Source organism: Hypomesus transpacificus, chromosome 13, assembly GCF_021917145.1.
Source record: "Hypomesus transpacificus isolate Combined female chromosome 13, fHypTra1, whole genome shotgun sequence".
In the NCBI taxonomy this organism is placed as follows: domain Eukaryota; kingdom Metazoa; phylum Chordata; class Actinopteri; order Osmeriformes; family Osmeridae; genus Hypomesus; species Hypomesus transpacificus.
The window spans coordinates 12,226,977-12,250,353 of NC_061072.1; the positions used below are offsets into that span (position 1 = coordinate 12,226,977).

At 47.4% G+C, this 23,377-nt stretch overlaps 3 protein-coding genes across 3 annotated transcripts; 1 reads left to right on the top strand and 2 right to left on the bottom strand.

The window, feature by feature from the left end:
* Nucleotides 1-902: 902 nt before the first annotated feature.
* LOC124475411 (tumor necrosis factor receptor superfamily member 13B) lies at nt 903-3,757 on the top strand. Its single transcript, XM_047031997.1, has 4 exons — nt 903-1,209; nt 1,367-1,483; nt 1,580-1,879; nt 1,967-3,757. Exons 1-4 carry the CDS (start codon nt 1,050-1,052, stop codon nt 2,269-2,271), a joined length of 882 nt encoding a protein of 293 aa, XP_046887953.1. The 5' UTR covers nt 903-1,049; the 3' UTR covers nt 2,272-3,757.
* Nucleotides 2,768-16,169, bottom strand: usp22 (ubiquitin specific peptidase 22). The gene is made up of 13 exons (XM_047031995.1): nt 15,650-16,169; nt 11,336-11,468; nt 9,099-9,212; nt 8,749-8,850; nt 7,862-8,028; nt 6,946-7,093; nt 6,711-6,813; nt 5,908-6,066; nt 5,521-5,647; nt 5,294-5,385; nt 5,078-5,140; nt 4,792-4,941; nt 2,768-4,635 (listed from the first exon to the last, which is right to left on the bottom strand). Exons 1-13 carry the CDS (start codon nt 15,767-15,769, stop codon nt 4,593-4,595), a joined length of 1,521 nt encoding a protein of 506 aa, XP_046887951.1. The 5' UTR covers nt 15,770-16,169; the 3' UTR covers nt 2,768-4,592.
* Nucleotides 16,170-16,807: 638 nt separating this feature from the next.
* cops3 (COP9 signalosome subunit 3) lies at nt 16,808-23,235 on the bottom strand. Its single transcript, XM_047031996.1, has 12 exons — nt 23,058-23,235; nt 22,193-22,322; nt 21,873-21,985; nt 21,629-21,678; nt 21,235-21,327; nt 20,906-21,085; nt 20,489-20,629; nt 18,484-18,657; nt 17,875-17,961; nt 17,548-17,661; nt 17,331-17,411; nt 16,808-17,146 (listed from the first exon to the last, which is right to left on the bottom strand). Exons 1-12 carry the CDS (start codon nt 23,110-23,112, stop codon nt 17,093-17,095), a joined length of 1,272 nt encoding a protein of 423 aa, XP_046887952.1. The 5' UTR covers nt 23,113-23,235; the 3' UTR covers nt 16,808-17,092.
* Nucleotides 23,236-23,377: the final 142 nt, after the last annotated feature.

The following is a 23,377-nucleotide window of genomic DNA, read 5'->3' on the forward strand; positions in this document are numbered from 1 at the left end:
GTAACACAGACAGAGTTAGTGTTACTGTGGAATACTGGGGGTATGAGGTGGAATACCTGAGCTATCAAAAATGTAATGACTTGGTAAGAATTCATGAATACAATTATGCTGGAAGAATAGAAATAACAGTCAAACAAGTGAAACACAGATGTGAAGAGTTGTGAATTAGCAGAGCATCTGCAGTGCTCTGCATTAATGTTTGTCAGTGGTCAGTTTGGGAAGTGGTCAGCTTCAAGGATAGGAAGCATAGGATCAGCATAACACCACAGGATGGTCAGGTAGGAACCAGGAGCTCAGTGTGCACCATCAGAGAGCATCAGAGACCTCATTGTCGTCCAGTTTCAAGATGGTGTAGGAAGTCTAGGACCACAAGAGGATCAGGATGGGGCCGGAGCTCTATGTTATGAGGCCCCATCTGCATATCTGTAGCAGTGTATATCTGTAAATCTGTTACACTGCATATCTGTAGCAGTGTATATCTGTAAATCTGTTACACTGCATATCTGTAGCAGTGTATATCTGTAAATCTGTTACACTGCATATCTGTAGCAGTGTATATCTGTAAATCTGTTACACTGCATATCTGTAGCATTGTATATCTATGAATGTTACACTGCATATCTGTAGCATCGTATATCTGTGTATCTGTAGCACTGTGTATCTGTATATCTTTAGCACTGTACATTGGTCTCAGTTGAGCATGTGTACATTTCACAGCTCACTGGGTTTGAACCCAGCAGAGCAGAGCACAGTAGGGCCTCTGTCATGAAACTGCACGCATGATCTCACTCCACTAAAGTAATGTCTTTAGGTTGGGTCACTGAGATGATAACTGAAAGTATTGGAGAAGAATGGATCAGTCTTCTGGTCTTTGAGTATAAACTGAGTTCTTGCAAGTGTCTGAGAACTACAATATAACCTAATAATAGGTCCATAGATACATTGATATAGAGTTGAATGAACTCTACAGAAGTGATACTGTCCTCAAGAGTCAACCCTGATTTACCCTCTGTGTATTCCACCCAGTGTGTGTGTGTGTGTTTGTGTGTATGTGTGTTTGTGTGTATGTGTGTTTGTGTGTAAGAGGGAGAGCCATGGTTGAAGTTTGTTCTGAGGGCCACTACTGGGATGGTCTGGTGAAAAGATGCATCTCTTGTCAGATGGTGTGTAAACAGACCCAGCACATTGTTAGATGTACAGACTACTGTGGTGAGTTTATACATACACACAGACATTTTCCACAGACCTTTCTACTATCACACTGTACTACAGTAATACTTACTGCCACGGTGTGTGTGTGTGTATAAACTCACCACAGTAGTCTGTACATCCTATAATGTGCACCTGTGTGTATGTGTGGCCGCAGTTTCCCAGCAGTGCAGGGCAGTATCTGGTCAGTACTATGACAGGCTTCTGAAGCAATGTCTGCGTTGTGCCGAAGTGTGCGGCAGTCACCCCTCTGAGTGCTCTCACCACTGTCAGAGTAAGTGTAACACATCACACTGATTCTCTGCCAATCAAACCCCGACTTCTAATGCTCTCTGAATCCTAACCGTCTCTGTAACGACACCCTCTCCAGCCCAGGGACCAGTCCAGCCCTCTCTGAGCCCTGTGGTTATCACTGCCCTACCAACTGCCCCCCATGGAGGGCACTCTCCACCCAGAGGCCTGCACCATTCTGCTGTACTGATCTATTCTCTGCTGGGCCTGTGCCTGGTTCTGCTGCTGTGTACTCTGTCCCTGGCCCTGGTGGTGGTGCTGAGGAGAGCCAGGGCCAGGGCCCCACCCTCCAGACCAGGGGTCACAGCAAATGGTGATGCCCAGGGATATGAGGGGCAGGTGGAACAAGGGCCCAACCAGAACGGTCTGTCCTCTCAAGGTTAGTCTGTGTACATTAGCATGTGGGCACAGTGTTACCAACATTGTTTGCGTGTATCTGATGATATTCATGTGTTTGTCTTCATAGACCGCCTAATGAACCCTGGTGGGTCTCAGTTCAAAGTTCTCCCATCTGTCCGGAGCCCGAGCCCCACTGAGACCTGTGAGTGTGTACACTGCTTCCCCGACCTCCGAGCACCGCCACGGGGGGACAACCACCAGCACCCCCCCTCTCTCTCTGTCTACCAGGCAGTCCCACCGACGACAGCCCCATGCTGGGGGGAGCAGACGTCTCTCTACCCCAGGAACCAGGGAGTGGGACTTGGGTCGAGGGGTTTCCCTGGGAGGTCATGCAATACGAACGCTGCCCACAGGATCACCATCTCACCGTAACATGTGACCACAGGACAGAACGTCGCTCGACACCATTGAGTCATAGCACACCAACAACACCACTGAGTCATAGCACACCAACAGCACCACTGAGTCATAGCACACCAACAGCACCACTGAGTCATAGCACACCAACAACACCACCTCTAAGCCAGCTGGCTTCAACACAGATCCCGTCAGACCTGGTGTAGAACGCTAGCATGCTTCTCTGTCTCTGTCCAGGACCTGAACATCAAACTCTGGACACTGACCTGTTTGACTTTTAACTGCACAGCACAAAGCTAATAAATAGTTGAACATGTTACTGTGACTTTAAAATGATTCAGCATTTGGATTTTCTTTGTGTGAACACTAGACATTTAGAAAGATACCTCCTAAACTATTTAGTTATTCATGTCATAATGGAAGTTACCATTTTCCCCTGGCTACACAGTCACCTCATTACCTTGATTTTAAAGAGTTGATGCCAGCGATAAAGAATGAAAGCACAGCCAGATAGAGATATAGAGCTTTATTGAGTGTTTCATTGTGTCCAAGTCTTGCAGCAGAAGTGTGTGGAGGATTATAGATCAGACCTGCTCTATTAGGGTCATTGGTCCAGGTAACCCAGCAAACATGGAGGGCATTTGGGATTTTGAACCATGTTTATATTTTATTAACATACATACAAACTGTACATAGTCAACCTTTAACATACATACAAACAAGTCCTCTGACCCAACTTAGATGAATCTTCGACAGCATGCTGAATGCAAGTACTGATTCAGTACACAAACATGCGCACGCGCACATCACACGTGCATACGTACACACACACACACACACACACCGACTGAATGAACACACAGGGGCACACGCACGTCACATTTGCATACACGCACAAACACATACACACACTGATTTAGAACACAAACATGCACACTGACACAAACACACCTGTTCTCTCTCTCTCTTTTACAAACCCACACATCCGTACATATGGAATTGGAGGACCCCGTGGCTGAAGTGAACCCAGCAGGATGGAGCCAGACACGGGCAGGATACAGATGTGAGAACAGCGCTGTCTCATGGTTTCACAACCCTTTACACCCAGGCATCCTGCAGACACACACACAATACGCCATCATCATCACCACGACGACAGACACACACAAACCTAACGGACCGTTGGAACACAGGTTCCACAACAGCAGGGTCATGAGAACACAGGCTCCACGAAAGCATGGTCATGAGAACACAGGCTCCACGACAGCAGGGTCATGAGAACACAGGCTCAACGACAGCAGGGTCATGAGAACACAGGTTCCACGACAGCATGGTCATGAGAACACAGGCTCCATGACAGCAGGGTCATGAGAACACAGGCTCCACGACAGCAGGGTCATGAGAACACAGGCTCAACGACAGCAGGGTCATGAGAACACAGGCTCAACGACAGCAGGGTCATGACAGAAGCATGACCTGGCTTTCTTCTTCTGAAAAGGACGCAACGACACGGCACAATGAACGCCAAGCTTCGGAAAGATGGTCGGGGGGGTACACCGTAAACAGAGCTTTGAATGACGTATAAAAATATACCTATGTGTTGTCCCTAACCCTCGACATGACTAAAGAAAGAAGGGAAAGAAAACACGCGACAGACTCCTCCCCTCCCCACAGACTCCTCCCTTCCCCACAGACTCCTCCCCTCCACAAGACTTCTCCCCTTCACAAGACTCCTCCCCTTCACAAGACTCCTCCCCTTCAGAGACTTTGCTTTTTTTTCATTTAACAAATAAAAATGTGTGCTAGGTTCATACAGTATTTTGCAACTGAAATTCACAATGATTTCCATATTCACATCTGCCATACTCTTAATACCATTTCTCTGTAGTTTTTGTTGTTGCATTTAGAGCAATAATGCATGTCCAGATACAAGCCAAACTTGTCTCCTCTTCTTTAAATGCTTGGTCGAGATGATTTGTGTGGTCAAACGGAATTAAGGATTCGGAAATAAAAAAGGAAAAAAAAGACTGAATGTGTAATGTTGACAATAACTGAGCTACTATATTCATTGTCCATTTGTCTACGAAGAGGCAAAATATGCTTCCTCTTCTAATACCCTGCACCTCCTGTTCTATCAAGTGGATCCTATAGCAGTTCAGTGCAGATTGTTCTTGTTTGTTTATTAAAGAGGAGGCATGATTCTGATCCATGATTCTGATCCATGATTCTGATCCATGATTCTGATCCATGATTCTGATCCACTTCCCCATCTCCCCTCTCTCCTCGTCTCTCTGCTGTTTGGATGTGTGCGTGGACATCTTCATGCAAAGGAGGGTCTATTCGTACTCGAGGAACTGTTTGTGGTAGAACAGCAGGTACCTTGAGGAGGGGAGCAAAGGAGAGGCACCAGTCAGACTAGCCCCAAAGCTACAGGACAGAACTTACACACACTTTAGCATTAAAAACTAATTCATAATGGAATTGACTCCATCCATCCATCCAGGGCTTGTGGGTGAGGGTAGGAACAACTCTCACCCCTCACTGTCCAACACGTCCTTGATGGTTGCTTTGGTGATGATGGCGTCATCACACTTGAACCACTGGTCCTTGTGCTGGCGGATGAAGGTGGTGTAGTGGCCGCTCTCGAGGGTGCCCTGGTGGTTCACCACCGCAAACAGACAGTACCTGAACGGGAGCAGAGGGAGGGAGACAAGACGAGAGGGACAGAGAGAGAGGAGGGAGAGTCACGTGTGTGTGTGATGATAACAGGGGGTTCTGACCGATGTGTTCCTAGAACACGTGTCGCCGGGTGGACACTTACTTGTTGTCGTTGTTAAAGGGCTCGACAGTCTGCTGGTACTGACCGTTCATCCTGCTCTCCTTACTGGAACACACACGGGCGCAGGATTAAACACACACCCGCATCACACTCAGCTGACATTGCTGCTAAATAAGCTTGTCTACTGGGCATGGGACAGTTGTCTCTCTCTCTCTCTCTCACACACACACACACACACACACACACACACACACTAACCTGGAGGCCATGAAAGGGGTCATGTCCAGCTCCAAAGGAAAGGAGACATAAGTAGTAATCTTCCTCCTCAGCTTGGCAGAGTGCTCAAACCTCTGGAGGAGAGGGGGGGAGGGAGACAAGGTGGAGTGAGGGACAGGTGAGAAGATTTACATACATTTGCCATTTGGACTATAAACAAATATTTCTCTCACTCAAACACACACACACACACACAGACAGAGACTAACTTTGAGGTGGAAACAGGCAACGATGGGGAGCTTCTTCATAGTCAGCTGTTTGGTGGACTCTTGGTAGCTATGGCAACTGCTGCACTTAATCTTGGCGCTGCTCCCTAGGTGCTCGGGCCGGGTGAACCTGCAGAGCAGAGCAGGGGCTCAATGCACCGGGGCGTGTGCATGCGTGTGGCACACAGATGAGACAACGCCATGGCACACAACTGGACAACATCCACAATGGGTGGAGAGAGGAGGACAGAGAGAAACAGGGAGAAGCACAGAGCTGTGCAGAGAGAGGGGGACAGAGACAGCAGGATGGAAAGAGGGGTGGAAAGAGAAAGAGAGAGAGAGAGGGGGGGGAATGAAAGAGAAGGCCCGGGGTGGCCCGTCTGGTCCCACCTGCGCAGACAGTCGGTGAGGGTGGTGGCACCGCTCATGTGACTCTCTCCGTTGAGCAGGGTGCCGTCGTTGCCGGGGCTGAGGGGCCAGAAGGGCGTGGAAGAGCCCGGCAGGTCCAGACTGATGTCCCAGAACGGGTCGATGGTCGTGGACACACCACTGGAGGGAGAGAGAGAGAGAGAGAGAGAGAGAGAGAGAGAGAGAGAGAGAGAGAGAGAGAGAGAGAGAGAGAGAGAGAGAGAGAGAAAGAAAGAGAAAGAGAGGAGAGAGCAATATATATATATAGAGAGGAGAAAGACAGATGGGGAGTGAAGGGCTAGTTAAACCTGTCTGTGAGATGGTTGAGGTGTGAAAAAAGAGGGAGGGGAGGGGCAGAAGAAATGAGAGAGATGAAAGTGGACGGAATGATTCCGAGTGGTAGCGGAGTGCGGTTGTGAGCTAGTAAGGGCTTTTCTATTTACCCAAGCAGCAATCTGTTTCGATGAGTCATCTTCTGGAAATTGCTATTTTTTACCTATGGATTTTCACATTGAATTGAATCAACGCCCTGCTCTGCCCAGTCCAACCACCAGGTGGGGATAGTGCTCTCTGTTTTCCACTGGGCACGCTCTGCTGCAGAGCTCCAGCAGGCCTTATCAGGTGTGAGGGTGTGTATGCCACAGTCATTCACGGCAGGAGAGAGAGCAGGTCAAACCAGGCCAGGGAGGAGGGAGTTACTTTAGAGCACTATGGCAAGAGAGGGTACCCTAGGGAATTAGCAGCCTATACCTATATACATATCGGTATTTCTCTCTCTTTCTTACTGGCAGACTTGACAGGTGACGTCTGACTGCAGGCCCCCAGTGAAGATTTGGTCGATGATGCAGTTGCAGTGGTTTGGGTTGTTGGCCTTCTTCCCATTGTCATCTGCTTGGACACACACACACACACACACATTTGAGGATCAAAGCTAAAGCTCCTGAAGACTATCCTCTGTGCCCTCATAAGGATGCACACTGCGTGTACACATGTGTGTGTGTGAGAGAGAGAGAGACCAACCCTTGCAGTGTCGATGCAGCACGTCCAGCGCTGCGATGAGGAACTCATGGGCGTCCTGCTGCTCGTAGCCCGCTAGGTGGCGTGCGTGAGTCCACACCAGGTGCAGCAGGCGGAAGGGAATGTGGGGCGAGCGGTGCCCCGAGTAGAACTGAGACACGGAGGGAGGAGAGAGAGTGAGGGGCAGAGAGGGAGGCAGAGAGGGAGGGGCAGAGAGGGAGGCAGAGAGGGAGGAGAGAGAGTGAGGGGCAGAGAGGGAGGCAGAGAGGGAGGCAGAGAGGGAGGCAGAGAGGGAGGCAGAGAGGGAGGCAGAGAGGGAGGCAGAGAAGGAGGGGCAGAGAGGGAGCCAGAGAGGGAGGCAGAGAGTGAGGTAGAGAGTGAAGGGCAGAGAGGGAGGGGCAGAGAGGGAGGGGCAGAGAGGGAGGCAGAGAGTAAGGTAGAGAGTGAGGGGCATAGAGGGATGGGCAGAGAGGGAGGCAGAGAGTAAGGTAGAGAGTGAGGGGCAGAGAGGGAGGCAGAGAGTAAGGTAGAGAGTGAGGGGCAGAGAGGGAGGCAGAGAGTAAGGTAGAGAGTGAGGGGCAGAGAGGGAGGCAGAGAGTAAGGTAGAGAGTGAGGGGCAGAGAGGGAGGCAGAGAGTAAGGTAGAGAGTGAGGGGCAGAGAGGGAGGGGCAGAGAGGGAGGGGCAGAGAGGGAGGGGCAGAGAGGGAGGCAGAGAGGGAGGCCAGGACAGAGAAAAAGAAGAAAGGTAGAAGGACAACATTGGAGAGGAGAGAGAGAGAGAGAGAGAGAGAGAGAGAGAGAGAGAGAGAGAGAGACATTGAAAAAGAGAGGAAGAGAGATGTTGGGGTGAGGTAATTGAGAAAGAGAGATAGGAAGAGGAGGAGAGATGAGCGCACCCCCACACAGCGACCCGTCTCACCTCCTGGAACAGCTGGGACATCTCACACACCAGGCAGGAGTTGGCCTGCATCTCACACTTGTGTCTGTCGGACAGGAAGAAGTCCCTGAGCAGGGGGGTGTGCGTGAGGGCCTGGACGATGCAGTTCATGAAGCACGTGTTGCCCAGGTTGATCAACCCTCTCAGCCCTGCGGGGGAGGGAGGGAGGGCTGGTTAGGAATTGAACTCATCCTTCACGGCAGTAACAATTCAGATGGTGTTTAGAGAGCACCTCCTCTGAATGTGGAGCAGACCGTAGCACACGCTCCATCTGCTCCTGGACAAACCGCTCTGCAGCTGAATCCCAGAGGATGGGTTGAAGGAAGGGGGTAAAAAGATGGAAGGATGGAGGAGAGAGTCTCTTGCTGTGAGCACCTGCCAGAGTGAGCAGGCTCCTGCCCCCCCCCCCCCCCCCCCGCTGGGCTGTCCTATCTGTGTATTACTCGGCTTCACACACACACACACACACACACACACACACACACACACACACACACACACACACACCACACACACACCACACCTGGGGCACTGGGCAACTTGACAAAAGACAAATTGGATTTTCTCCCTCAACTCATCTTCAATCCATTTTCTCCGACCGCATTCCATGTGAAGAAGGTGAGAGCAAGACGGGAGTAGAAGGAGCCCAGCGGGACAGCAGGCATTTAGCACCACACTGCAGCATGCAGCCATGCCGTTTAACACCATCACCAAGCCTGGGCTGGCAGGCTGGGGGAGGGGGGAGGGGCTGGGGGAGGGGGGCGTGGGAGGGGCTGGGGGAGGGGGGCGTGGGAGGGGCTGGGGGAGGGGGGCGTGGGAGGGAAAGAGGAAAGAGAAAGGGCATATTTGTGCTCTGAACACCTATTCACCTATGGTGCAATTGGTGGTGATTTTCCTCCTCTTGGGGTTGGGTCTGAGGAGCTCCAGCTCTCTCTTGGTGGGCTCCCACGTCGAGTACTTCTCCCCCACACCTGCAGGAGGGGGGCAGGGGCAGGACAGGGGGGCAGGGGCAGGACAGGGGGGCAGAAAGAAAGAAGGAGAGACAGAAATCATGAATACTAATTTCAGTGAAGTACATTGACTGAGCCACAGCACAGAGAGAGAGAGAGAGAGAGAGAGAGAGAGAGAGTGAGAGAGAGTGAGTGAGTGAGTGAGTGAGAGAGAGAGAGAGAGAGAGAGAGAGAGAGAGAGAGAGAGAGAGAGAGAATAATAATAATACCTTGCAATTTCCACGCTTTCCTTTGTTCCTCTTTGGCGATCTGTTCCATGTCTTTGTCATATATGTAGTCCTGGCACACAAAACAGTATATTCCCCCATATAGTAAGTCCATAGCTGGAGAGAGAGGGAGAGAAAGAACGAGAAGGAGGAAGGAAAGAATTAAACAGGTTTATTTTCATCATGACTCAAGGCTATGTAGGAGCATTTCAGTTCATCTGTAGGCCAAAATTAAGATTAGTCAGAGAGAGAGAGAGAGAGTCGGGCTAGTAATCAGAAGGTTGCTGGTTCAATTCCCGGCCGTGCAATATGACGTTGTGTCCTTGGGCAAGGCACTTCAACCTACTTGCCTCGGGGGAATGTCCCTGTACTTACTGTAAAATGCTAAATGACTAAATGTATATGTAATCTTTTCACCCATGTTCTGTCCTGTCGGCCTGCAAGGCCAGCTTAGAGCTGACATCCCCACTGTGTATGAGCAGGCCTGGAGCTCCGCTGGCAGGGCAGGGACAAGCCCAGGGCAGGGACAAGCCCAGGGCAGGGACAAGCGCCCAGCGGAGGAGAGGACCCAGTGATTACACCTACTACCAGGTGAGGGGTAAGCACCACTCTCTCTCTCTCTCTCTCTCAGCACACCTAAGCTTAAGGCAGCTACCTGTTGGCAGTAGCTATGACAACCTGCGTGTGGGCCACTCGAGGCGGACGCTGTCATCCTCGGCAGGTGGAGGAAAGAGGGATGGATGAAGACAGAGAGGTGTGTTTCAGAGGGAGGTAACGAGCTGCAGTGAAAGATGGGTCTAAAAAGGGAGTTTGACAGAGCGTGTGAGGGAGGGAGAAACGTATAGAGATGGAGACCAGCAGTAAGAGATGTATGTAGAGTGAGGTGTAGAGAGAGAGGCACAGAGAAAGAAAGAGAGATGGAGGGAGAGAGAAAGAGGGCTATAGAGATGGCAGTGAAAGAGAGGTGCGAAGGGAGAGGTAAAGAAAGAGTGGACAAAAAGCTCCTGTCTAAATGGTCTCCTTGACAAGTGTTTCAGACAGTAGGACTGCTACCCTCTCTGGAAATGGAATTCAATGTCACTCTCCCTATTTCTCTCACACACCGACATACACACACTCACACACCAATATAATACAGCTGTTCGTGAGAAAGCATACATTAACAGCATCTCCTGCTGTTTCACCTGCTGGGAGGGAAGAAAGGAGGAGAAAAGAGAGAGGTAGCATTTCTCCCTCTCCTTCCCCCTCCATTCCTCCTTCGCTCCCTCTATCTCTTTTTCTTAACAATAAACAATTCCCCTAAGTGGAAAAGGCCTGCGGGTAACCATGGGAACCCAGTGAGGGATGAGAAACGGGGAAGATAACGAGAGAGAGAGAGAGAGAGAGAGAGAGAGAGAGAGAGAGAGAGAGAGAGACCCACCGCCTGGACAAAGGGCAGGAGTCGAAGAAAGAAGAGAGGGAAGACAGGTGGAAGAGAAGAGAACGCGAGAGGAGGAGGATGAGAGCTCTGTGTAGCTCCGTGGGAATTTACCACCCGACTTAATTACTCTGCACTCGTCTGGAGAGATGCCTTCTCCTCTCGTCTCCTTCTGGGAGGTTTCCTTCAGGAGTTCACTATCATTTATCCTGTCTCAAGCCAGTGCGTACACACACCAATACACACACTGCTCGTACACACCCACACTGCTTGTATTCCTCTTGATTAAGTGCACTCACACAGGCTTCGCGGAACCTCCGGAGTATTCTACACAAACAACACCGTGTTGCGTATGAAGAACAACAGCAACAAAGGAAAACAGAACGACGGGATAAGACATAGTGCTGAGGGAGATTTTGAGGCGCACACACACACACATCTCCTCCACCCCGTGTTTATTTACTTTTCACTCGTCTGGGTGCTAATTACAGCTCTCTACAGAGTAATTATCTCATTAGCAGCCTGTGTTGGGGCACATGGTGTTTGTGGGAGCTGCAGAGAGGAGGAGGGTGGAGAGAGGGAGGGAGAGAGGGAGGGAGAGAGGGAGGGCCTCCTCAGAAGACGCTCTTTGATGTTGCAAGGGTAGAGTCGCTTCGTCTGTGAGACTGTCAGTGTATGTGTGTGTGTGTGTGTGTTCACATCTGTGCACTGCTACATGGATGTGGGTTGTGTCTTCGTTTCAGGCGACCTGGCGCATGTGTGTTTCCTGGGTGTTGGCGTGTAGGAGCGTGTGTGTGGCCGTGTGGGTGTGTGTGTGTCTCACCCAAGTTGTGTCGTTTGTTCTTGGCGTGCTCGTGGATGTGTTTCTTGGTGAAGCAGCCGAAGAAGACGCAGTAGAGGCAGGAGTGGAGCCGGTTCAGCTGAGCGCCGCACATGTGACAGATACACGACTTGGCCTGCAGGGGGCGAGAGAGGACAGTGAGGGAAAGGGAGAAGAAGAGAGGGAAGGAGAGCGAGAGAGAGAGAGAGAGAGAGAGAGAGAGAGAGAGAGAGAGAGCGAGCGAGAGTGAGAGAGAGAGAGAGAGAGAGAGAGAGAGAGAGAGAGAGAGAGAGAGAGAGAGAGAATCACAGATCCCAGCCTTTCAGACCGAACTGGGAACAACTTGGGGGGACAGTTCCGTGTTTGCCTGATGGAGGGGGCAAACGGACGGAACGAGCTGGGAAGGGGCGAGAGAGTAAGAGAAACCATATGGAGAGAGAGGACGCGTGGGGGAGGGGGGGTGCCCATCAGGAAGCAGGAGGCTGAAAGAGAGAGGAAGGGAATCGTATCCTCGCCCTGCCCCCACGCTCCTTCTCCTCTGGTGACACAAATGTAATCTAACCTTTCAGAGGAGCACCCCTGGGGTTAGGGCTTCAACCAGACCCTGATGACACACGCGTCAGGCAACACCTCCTCCCCTCCAGCCCTGCTTTCATCTTCTCTCCATCTTCTGCTCTCTCACACTCTCATCTTGATGCCCCTTCCTTTCCGGTCCTTTCCATCCATACCTCCTTACTACTCACAGTCTCCGACGGAATCACACACACCCATGCATACTTACACAGACACACACACTCTCACCACAGGTGTCTTCGTACAAGGCTGCAGCACTTCAATTGAGGATATCAGATATAAACACACACAGCACAGCAAGTTTGTTGTACTAGTAGAAATATGGAGTATTTGGCTTGAAAGAGGATGGCTTGAAAGAGGGAAGAAATAAGAGAGGGAGAGAGAGAGAGAGAGAGAGAGAGAGAGAGAGAGAGAGAGAGAGAGAGAGAGAGAGAGAGAGAGAGCGAGAGAGAGAGATGTCAGTGGAGGACAGATAGTGGCAGTTCAAAGCATGCAGATGAGAGAGCTTTGCACGCCGATGAGCCAGCGGAACTGTGAAGGGCAGAGTATTGTGGGATGTCAACTGTGCATGACAGAAGGAGAGAGAACAAATCTGGGGAAATGAAGAAGAAGAAGAAGAAGAAGAAGAAAACCCATCAAGCTCATTGCAGATGAGCCTGAGAAAAGGAGACTTGTGGAGAAGCACTGTGTTCTTCCTGCATCATTGATGAAATGGCCTCATACCTCCTTTTCAATAGTAACAGAAACGAGAAGCGCCAGCCAGCTACAGCAGTGAGAAACACTTGACCAAACCACTATGTCTCTTGACATGTGCACTCAGCAACAGACTACCCCTACATACATATACATGAGATCACTTCAAATGCCAGTCTGCTCACTGCTGCATGGTTAAGCATTTATAGAACCCATGAATTATGAACACACCTACAGTACTCAATTGACTTCCATTCAAGACCAGGACAGTCTAACAACCAGTCGTCCACATGGGTCATGCTGGATGGTATATAAATTCTACACACGCTCTCACTGGGTGGATAAGTATGAAGTATGGCCGCTGGATCCAATGAGTTGTATGAATTATAGATGGATGGGAGAAGGATATATATCATACACAGCCACAGAATCCATATTTCTTGGCCTAGTCCTGCCCGGTCGAGGGATGATCCCAGGGAGGTGGTTTAGGCAGGGAGGGGGGACACATTATGTCCCACAACACACCCAGTGAATCACTGGAAGGATGTACTGGGTCCTGGGTCTGTGCTTGTATAGCTCCTCTGTGCAGGAGTGCTGACCTAGTGCCTGTTTGATCCTTTCAGATCATTATGAATGAGGTTCTAGAATGCACTACGGGACCTGATCCGAGACCAGCCGTCCTAGTCAGAGCTTTGTGGATGCAGGTCCAGCCCTGGTCACCAGACCTGGCCAGACATCAACAAGCCAACTCCCAGTATTGGGAGAAGGGGATGGAGAGACGGAGCCTAATGCTTAAATGATGTTACTTGCCATAAGGGCTAATACGATAATAAAACAATAATGATGCCATGATTGTCCTAACATCATATCTGTCAGAGAGCCATCTGCTAGATGGAAACGTGCCACAGTAAGATGCAGGATCCATTCAAGGTAATAACTGGAACATCACTGTGTAAGTGTGTGTTTTCAATGATGCATGACGTTTGTCATTCAGCGAAAGAAGTATTCCTTGGGTGAGGTCACAGAGAGAGATTTTTTCAATCATACTCTCAGTCATTCATGGAGTCTCTCTTTAATTCCAGATGGTCAATAGATTGTTCGTCAATATCAGCATCGATAGCCATTATCCTCACTGTACTCCTGTCTGCCCTTCTAGCCTGCCTCGCCTCCTCCCTGCCTCTCCCACTGTCTGCCTCTAAAGAAGACAAATGAGCCAATCAGCTTCTCATTAGGAAACTCCCAAAATGCTGAGATCTACAACTTGTTTTTTTTTTGGCTCCTTCTCTCTATCCATCCACCCTTCCATCCTCCATCCCCACTCCTGCAGGAATGACAGCGCACGGAAAAGACAGGAGGAGGGGCGGATGGATGGATGGATGGATGGGAAGGTGAAGTAGCTGGTGTAATTTCTAGTACACAATCAGATTAAGCATTACAAACCTATTTCAGGACCAGTTCCGAATACAGGTGTCCCCCTCCATCACTCACTGTCTGCAGAACAACAACACATAACCAAGCACACACACACTTCCATTCACACCTGCCCCCACCAAAGCACATTCACTGGCCAATGCATACATGCCCTGCATACAAGCACACAACACAGACGGAACATTTCTCTCTCAAAAACATAATGTAGGTTTCTTCCAGCACACAAACTCTCCTCTAATGTTGGCCTTGAGTTATATGGTACAGTGTTTCCCACACATAGACTAATTTGTGGCGGTGCGCCACAGAATCAACACCGGCCGCCACACATTGCGTTTCGTAAAACATTTTTTTTTTATCGCTATTTTGGTAAAAACACGCAGCGTATTCGTTCAGCTGCATTTCCTTTCCCTGCTCTCCCTCCGTCTCTTTCTCGCACGCGTCTTTCTCACATACACACACAGTCACTACGTCAGCACACGTTAGCAACGATGCATACGCCGTTCTAGTGAGACCGACAGCTACATCAGCGAGCCTTCAGCATTAGTGCCGTAGCTAAAGGTCTAGGAAAGTTGAGGCTACTTTTCGCTAGGTACCGACGGACATGTCTTAATCGAAGGTTCCCCTTCGTTCTTTTGGTGAGAAGTTTCAAGAGCTAGCTCCTTACCCGGCGTCATGGAGCTGACCTGTTAAATAGTTATTTAGCACCCTGTATGCAGCGTCGCTACCTGCATATGCAGAAATTATTTGTTTGTTGTTGTTGATTTAGTGAATTATTTCGACCCCCCCCGGTCTGACATGAAACAACACCCCCCCCCCCCCCCCCCCCCCCCCCCCCCCTGTGGGAAATCTGTGGGAAACACTGTGGTATGATAGAAAATATCAAGTAATCTGATTTTGGGAAGTAGTATGATGTCAGCCAAATACATTGTTTTATGGTGCTTCTGTCTTAATGTACCATTGCTGTATTTTTTATGGCCTACAATGGCATTTTGGTAATGAGCTGTGGTTTGTATGTAGCATCACTAACAGGGAACAAACCAATACGAATTCCAGAACATGGGTAGGGAGGGCTGGATGGAGCAGATCATGTTTCAATAGATTCATAAGGTAGGAGAGACTGAAAAAAACACTGAGTGATTGTGTCATATGTCACGAGAGGGAATGTCACGATATTACTCATTATTATGTCTAATCTATAACAGCAATAGCCTCTACACAATAGATTATCTTCCTAAAAGGTGACGTTGGAACTACTGCAGTGGCTGCAGTGGCATCGGGATCCTAAGACTACGAGCTGTCCTCAGTACCTTTCATCAAAAGGTTCTGAGACAATTAGACTGATGAGACTCAATATCCCTGTATTGGCCCTAAAGTCTGTTCCACTGAAAAATGTATACAAGAGAGCAAACCGGGTTTTACAGGCATTATAGCTCTCCCTACCCATCAACCAGACACACACACAATAGTGGCAAGCCACCAAAATGATCGCCTATACAGCCAGTTGCCTCCTCGTGTGTCTTGGTCGGCGGTTGATGGCCTCTGGATAGCTGTCAACACATCACGCTTGTTGCAGCGCAGTCTGCGTCTGGTTGCACGTTCATCTTTCTTTTTAATTTTTACCTTGCGTTTCCTGGTCTCGGCTGATCCGCTCCACACAAAGCATTGGTAGATAACCCTTAGATTTTGTTTCCAGTTATCCACTTTAAAACTGTTCACATGAGGGCACCCGCCGGGACTCATGATGGACACGACATTCGGTTGGACTATTTTCAGCAAGGAAAAACGTGCTTCTTCCAACGATCCCTCGCACTTGCAAACCCCCAAGTCACTTCGAATTAGCCAGGTTATCCACCGATAGTTTCCAGTGGGCTAGCTTGAGAGGTTGCTAGCCAGATCAGAATAGGACGTAGGCAAAGCACACATCCAGACACTTTGTATCACCTCCGTTTTAGCAAATAGAAATTCCATCTACAAATAGATTCATGCCTGGATAAAGTATCTCCCGTTTTCTCTGTCTGGTATTTGGGGGTTAATACCTTGCTAGCTTGCTTGCTAACTGACAGATACAGTAGCTATCCTTGCTAAATGGTTGGCAATGGAATTTTAACAGTACACCGCGAGCTTTGCAAGACCCACCTCATTCATGTCTCTGAGTACCAATGGAAAAGCGGCGGGAACATGATTGACATTAGAGAAAGAGGTTTCCATCTTAGTCCCGCCTCCCCTGTGGGGGAGTCTATACTGGGATTGGCTCATGTCTTTATTACGATCCATATCCGTCTGTCAAATGTTGGTCGCATAAATAAAGCCAGAGTACTGTACATTTACAAATGAATGTGAGAATATTCAACGGCATCTGTCCAAGAAATCATTTCAACAACCAAGCACAATATTCTGAAACATTTTATTACAACAGATCGACAATCGTAAAGCGCGATCCCTCTAAGATTACATCATGACAATAGCTGTTTACCACACTTGCTCCTCAGTCAATTCAATCCACAAGACAATGCGTGGGCGCCCTCTAACGGACCTAAAAAACAGTGCACCAATTTTGTGAATAGGATACTCCCCTCTTTACATTTGGTCAAGGACAGATTTAGATAATATACCATATGATATCAAATCTACATTATGTTTCAAGAAACTGCAATGGAAGATTTTTACAAGAAGAGAACACTTGGTTTTCTTAACTTGTAGCCATATCTACCTAGAATGTGGTGCCCTCCAAATAGATGACCATGCAACAGAAACAAACAGTGATTATCCACACATAACAATTTTTGAACAAATAAGTCCAGTTTTTATTATTGTGGTTGTTGATGCAGCAGTGGTTCTCCCACTCGAACATTGATAAATAAAACACTGACAAAATTTAGTTTTTTTTCTTTTCGTTAAAGTTTTCCTCAAGACACCATGAAGAAATAACCAAATTTATCATTCCACACATTTAGATTTTCCCTGACCAATGTCCATACTCTATAGAATGTTTGTAGGTTTTCCTCTTTAAAAAAAAGTATCATCCAATGAGAACCTGTTATCAGGCAGCGTTCACCCTGGCCCTCAGGAATAACTTGATGTTTTGCTGCCGACATCATCCTCCTGGGTTCCCATACTCTGAAACACATCAGAGACAACCCATTGTCTTAAAACACTTTGGATCTACAATACTGAACCAGACACCCAATATGTGATTGTTCCTTGGGAGATTCTGGGACATACACGAGCATTCAAACACACTTCTCATAATTTTCACACAATCCAAAATTGTCTTAGTTGATTGCAGTAAATTGCTTCTCACCTTCTGCACAAACTGCGGGTTTACTGTGATTTCTTGATCCATGGACTTTAGTTTCTCATCCAGCTCTATACACTTTAACATCTACCAGAAGAAAAGACATTTATAGATTCTTGTTTTACAACAAATTACTGATGCAGCTTTCATAGCATCATTTTTTCAATTCTAGTATAAGTTGGGTATGTACTGTGCATACATAATGCCATTCACAGGTTCTTACCTCTTGGTCAATTTTGTGGAGCATAGCAGGGTTGTTGTATTTTTCTGGGTTGTCGTGGAAACAGACCATGCCATCCTTCTGGTTGATACTAGCATAGATCTCACCATCTTCAATCTGCAGAGAACAGAAGGCGTGAGTGAAAACGCACAGGATAACCGAAGACTGATATAGTTACAATGCTGCGTTTTTGCCCTTCTGACTGCTGTAATCAGAACGTGAATGTCAATCTCGATTCACATGCTATATGTGTTCTTTGGGAGGCTGGTTAGGGTTTAGGAGTTGATCTGGGGCAGACCAGTCATTTGATTTCCATGTTGGTCTACTCACCATGTGCAGGACATACTTCTCAGCCTCTTGGGGGCCAGACAGCTGCACTCGGCTGGCCATGTCCTGTAAGGACAGTGTCAGGAAGGTCTGCAGGAAGGGGGAGAGGAGAGAGGACAGGTGAGGAAGGGGAGAGAAGAGAGGGAAGGTGAAGAGGGGGAGAGAGGACAGGTGAGGAAGGGGAGAGAAGAGAGGGAAGGTGAAGAGGGGGAGAGAGGACAGGTGAGGAAGGGGAGAGAAGAGAGGGAAGGTGAAGAGGGGGAGAGAGGACAGGTAAGGAAGGGGAGAGAAGAGAGGGAAGGTGAAGAGGGGGAGAGAGGACAGGTGAGGAAGGGGAGAGAAGAGAGGGAAGGTGAAGAGGGGGAGAGAGGACAGGTGAGGAAGGGGAGAGGAGAGAGGACAGGTGAAGAGGGGGAGAGAGGACAGGGGAGGTGAGAAAGGGGGGGGGGAGAATGGAGGTGAGGTGGAGAGGTGACAGGAGAGAGGCGGCAAAGAGGGTGAGAGAGATCAGCAGGGAGGTGAGAGCAACATTTGAGTAAGGAACACCCCCTTTTAGACAAGTGTGAACTTGAGGTGGTTGGTTCATTCGTGCGATCACTCATCAGAGCTAACCTTTGTTAACCTCTGGATGTTCTTTTTGTAGAGGGAAGACAAGCACTGTTTGACCAGGCCTGTGTTGTTGTCCCGTGTGAACGTCTCGCCGTGTCGGTTGACCAAGCTGCGGAGCTCGGCAGGGTTGTTGGTGGCGTACACCTGGGCCAGCTCGTGGTAGGCGTTGCTCAGGGGCTGTTTGGAGACACAGAGCAGCAGTTAATATATAGGACATGTATGGCTTTATACATATATACAGTGCCCTCCAAAAGTATTGGAACAGTGAGGCCAATTCCTTTATTTTTGCTGTAGACTGAAAACATTTGGGCTTGACATCAAACGATGAATGTGAAACCAGAGATCAACGTTTCAGCTTTTATTTCCAGGTATTTACATCAGGATCTGATGCACAAATTAGAAAATATCACCTTTTTGTTCGAACCCACCCATTTGTCACGTGAGCAAAAGTATTGGAACATATGACTGACAGGTGTGTTTTGTTGCCCAGGTGTGTCCTATTACATACATTATTCAATCAATAAATACCACTGAATGTCTACACTCAGGTTCAGATTGGGTAAGATAGGTTTTGTCTATGCAGACTGTATTCAGAGGTGAAAACAACATGAAAACCGGAGCGCTGTCTTTGGGTGAAAAACAAGCAATTGTGAGTCTTAGAGAAGATGGAAAATCAATCAGAGCCATTGCAGAAACATTGGCCATAGCCAGTACAACCATTTGGAATGTCCTGAAGAAGAAGAAAACTACTGGTGTACTAAGTAACAGACGTCGAACAGGTAGACCAAGGAAAACATCAGCAGTTGATGACAGAAACATTGTGAGAGCTGTAAAGAAAGACCCTAAAACAACTGTTAGTGAGATCAGCAACAACCTCCAGATGGCAGGAGTGAAGGTATCACTATCTACTGTTCGCAGAAGACTTCATGAACAAAAGTACAAGGGCTACACCAGAAGATGCAAACCACTCATTAGCAAGAAGAATAGGAAGGCCAGGCTGGAATTTGCCAAAAAGTACAGAGATGAACCTCAAAAATTCTGGGACAAAGTTTTATGGACTGATGAGACAAAGATTAACTTTTACCAAAGTGATGGAAAGGCTAAAGTTTGGAGAAAGAAAGGAACTGCTCATGATCCCAAACACACAAGCTCATCTGTGAAACACGGTGGAGGTAATGTCATGGCTTGGGCTTGCATGGCTTCTTCTAGGACGGGCTCATTAATCTTCATTGAGGATGTAACACATGATGGCAGCAGCAAAATGAACTCGGAAGTCTACAGAAACATTTTGTCTGCCAATTTAAGGAAAGATGCAACCAAACTGATTGGCAGAGCCTTCATCATGCAGCAAGATAACGACCCAAAACACACTGCCAAAACAACAAAGGAGTTCATCAGGGGCAAGAAATGGAAGGTATTAGACTGGCCAAGTCAATCTCCAGACTTAAACCCTATAGAGCATGCATTTTACCTGCTTAAGAGGAGACTGAAGGGAGGAACCCCACAAAACAAACAACAACTGAAAGAGGCTGCAGTGAAAGCCTGGGAAAGCATCAAAAAGGAAGAATGCAAAAGTTTGGTGACATCAATGGGTCACAGACTTGCTGCAGTTATTGAAAGCAAAGGATTTGCAACTAAATATTAAGTCTTATTCACTTAAATATGTTTTAAGTATATCTGTTCCAATACTTTTGCTCACATGACAAATGGGTGGATTCAAACAAAATGTGATATTTTCTTAGTTGTGCATCAGATCCTGCTGTAAATACCTGGAAATAAAAGCTGAAACGTTGATCTCTGGTCTCACGTTCATTATTTGATGTCAAGCCCAAATGTTTTCAGTCTACAGCAAAAATAAAGGAATTCGCCTCACTGTTCCAATACTTTTGGAGGGCACTGTATATATTAAAAAATATATGAATTGGTAAGGGGTCGTATGATGTATTTGACTGAATGTGACAGACATATTGTCTATAAAGTGAATGGATGTAATACATTTGATCTTTACCTTGATGAACCTGCCCACTATCTGTGAGGTGTATTTGGGCAGCTGCTGCACTTTGCCGTGAAGGATGAGGGACACAAGGATGTACTTCTTGTAGGCCTCCAACATAATGTGGCTCACTGCCATGGCTGGAGTGGTTATTGCCTGTGGAGAGGAGACCGGAAGGGAGTCTTACACTAGGATAGCCTAAAGTATTCTTTATAGGCATTAATGCTTTGGTCCGTGCCACAATTAGGGTATAAATCTCTCCTTTGCAGAACCATACCTTACTAAACCAAACATCTAAAGTATAAGGAGATCATCAGGTATTTATATTCTTCAATTCAAAGTCATATCCAAGATCCATATATTCAACTTTTCAAGCACTAGGAAGACCAATTTGCTATTGGGTTTGTACAGGACAAGTGAAGCAACCAGTACCTGTTCATAAAAATACAGTGCTCTTTCAAAGTTCTTGAGACCTGTGTAGATCATGCCACCGTAATAGTAGTAACATAGAAAGTGCTTGGCATCGTAGGCACCGTTCTCCTTACAGATGTCCATCATGTCCTGCTCCAGAAAGGGCAGGACGGGCTTGAAGCACTTCGCTAACAAGCACAGCTGTGTGGGTGGAGACAGAGGCACAATTGTGAGAGCGGTAGATCAGAATGCAGGCAGAAATAACCTAGGTAGAGGTCTGGTGTAGGTGGCTTCTTAACTGAGGCCCAAGTTGTGTCCAGGATTCCAGTCTCTAGCAAGTGAGTACATACCTGACACAGGTCTGCATGAACTGAGGTAAGTTGGTTTGTGTTCATCTGCATTTTGTCTATTGCCTGTTTTAGGACACCGACACCCCTCAATGGCTGTGAAAGGAGAAGAGGTGTTAAAGGATGATGTCACTCAAGGCACATTAAAAAATGAACTGGTCTTAATTTGACAACTTTCCCTTCAGGTCTATGTCAATCATATTGCTTGTTCTTCAAGCGTGATGAGTGTACCAGAATTTGAGTAGAATTATTCGACATCCATCTATTTGAACCATTTCAGTTGGCCAGGACTCAGCAGTACTAGTAACTGTGAGAAACACTCTCGGAATTCAATATTGAACTTCACAGAATAATGCTTGGGGTTGAGGAAGGTAAGCTTTTATTGAGAAAGTCGTACCTGTTTTCGTTCTACAAGGGCATTTGTTAACTGATGACAGAGGCCGGCAACTGGTACAAAAGAGAGGCAGAGGAAACACAGTCGGTACCAATCAAGATCAATTTCGGACCATCACCATACTTGACCTTGAAAAATTTGTAACCACGTAACTTTGGCACTTGCATGCTATCACACTGACATTGTGCACAGAGGAAAAACAACAATCTGTAACACATCAGAGTAAGGTCATTTGGTGTAAACTTACAAGTGTCTGTTGCATATCTAACGTGCTCCCCGTTGCAAGTGCTGATGAAGAGCTGGACTTGGGAAAAGAGTGTCTCAAAGTCAGGGATGTTTGGCATGGAAAATTTTACAAACCTGTAGAAAAGGGAGAGAGGGATACAAGAGAGATAATGGTAAGGAATGTTATAAAAGAAGCAAGAGAGAGGGGTGAAGGTTTGGAAAGAGAGAGAAATTAAGAAATGTAAGGTAACAAGCAGGGAAGACAACTATTTCAATTACAAAAGGCAACAATGAAGAGAAGAAGATAAAGCAGAGTTTCCAGATGGTTCTAGGGCTACTCACAGCACAGCCAGCACACCTAGGGAGTGCTCCTGGATGTCCAGGGCCCCCAGCACGGTGTCCAGGTGGGACAGATTCTTGGCTAGCAGCTCCCCACTCTTGTTGATCAGTTCACACAGCTGAGTCATCTGACCTGGAGAGACAAATTAGACAAAACAACCCCTATTTAATGAAAATGGCTTTAACTCTAGATGCAAATAACAACGCCATTAAAATAAGAAGAAAAAAATCAACAAAATGCTGTATATGAAAGTAATTGATAAAATAGGATATCCCAAAAACAAATAAATGCATGGAATCAGTTACGTCTACGGAAGGTATGTTTACATGATGGAAAGAGACTGAATGAGCTAATGTAAGCTCATGTGATGATGTAAGCTAACCAGCTATTTACTGTAAAATGTAGCGCCAGGTCAAATATACTCCTGTCAAGCCAAGGCCTCCACTTTAGCAATAGAGGTAGTGCACATTAGTTAACAGACTGGGTTTCTATCCAATGACATTAAACAATCGTACCCCTTGGCCAATGGTATGGGTGATGGGTGGGACTACCGGTACACATTCCCCAGAAATGATTTTCTCTAACAAAAACAAAAAGTGCGATTTTGCAAGATATATTCAACAGCAGTGTGGTCCGAGTTCATTACTGTACATATGAGATACTACCATATTCTTTGGTGCCACTTTAGTAGAGTCTTGTCGTCTTAAACGCATATTCAAGCGGCGTGTTTACATGATCAAGCAAAAAGGAGGACCTAGCTAACCAGTTTGGCTAGCTGGCTAGCATGCTATCAACGGCAAAGCATTGGTTAGCATTAGCGGAGAGTCCCAGCTCATCTGATAAATAAAACCAGTTTCGTTCACAAACCTTGAGCGGAGAGCTGCCGCACATTGTTCACGAACTGCTCCAAGGCTGAAGCCATTATTTCATCTGTCCAAAGTGGAGGTAAAACGCACTGTTTTTCATTCAAATGTCAGAAATAACTCCGTCCGGACTGAAACACGGGGCCACACAGCCGCCTCAGAGAGGAAAGTATCGTGAGACCGAATGTTGGGGTTGCCAGGTCCCTTGTCACTGCAACTGAGGTGTGGTAAACCCCCTTAATGAGTCTTTAAAACAAATCTCAACACTTTAGCATTTAGTCATGTTACATCCTGTCCTTCAGTTCTTCACCAAATTAAATATAC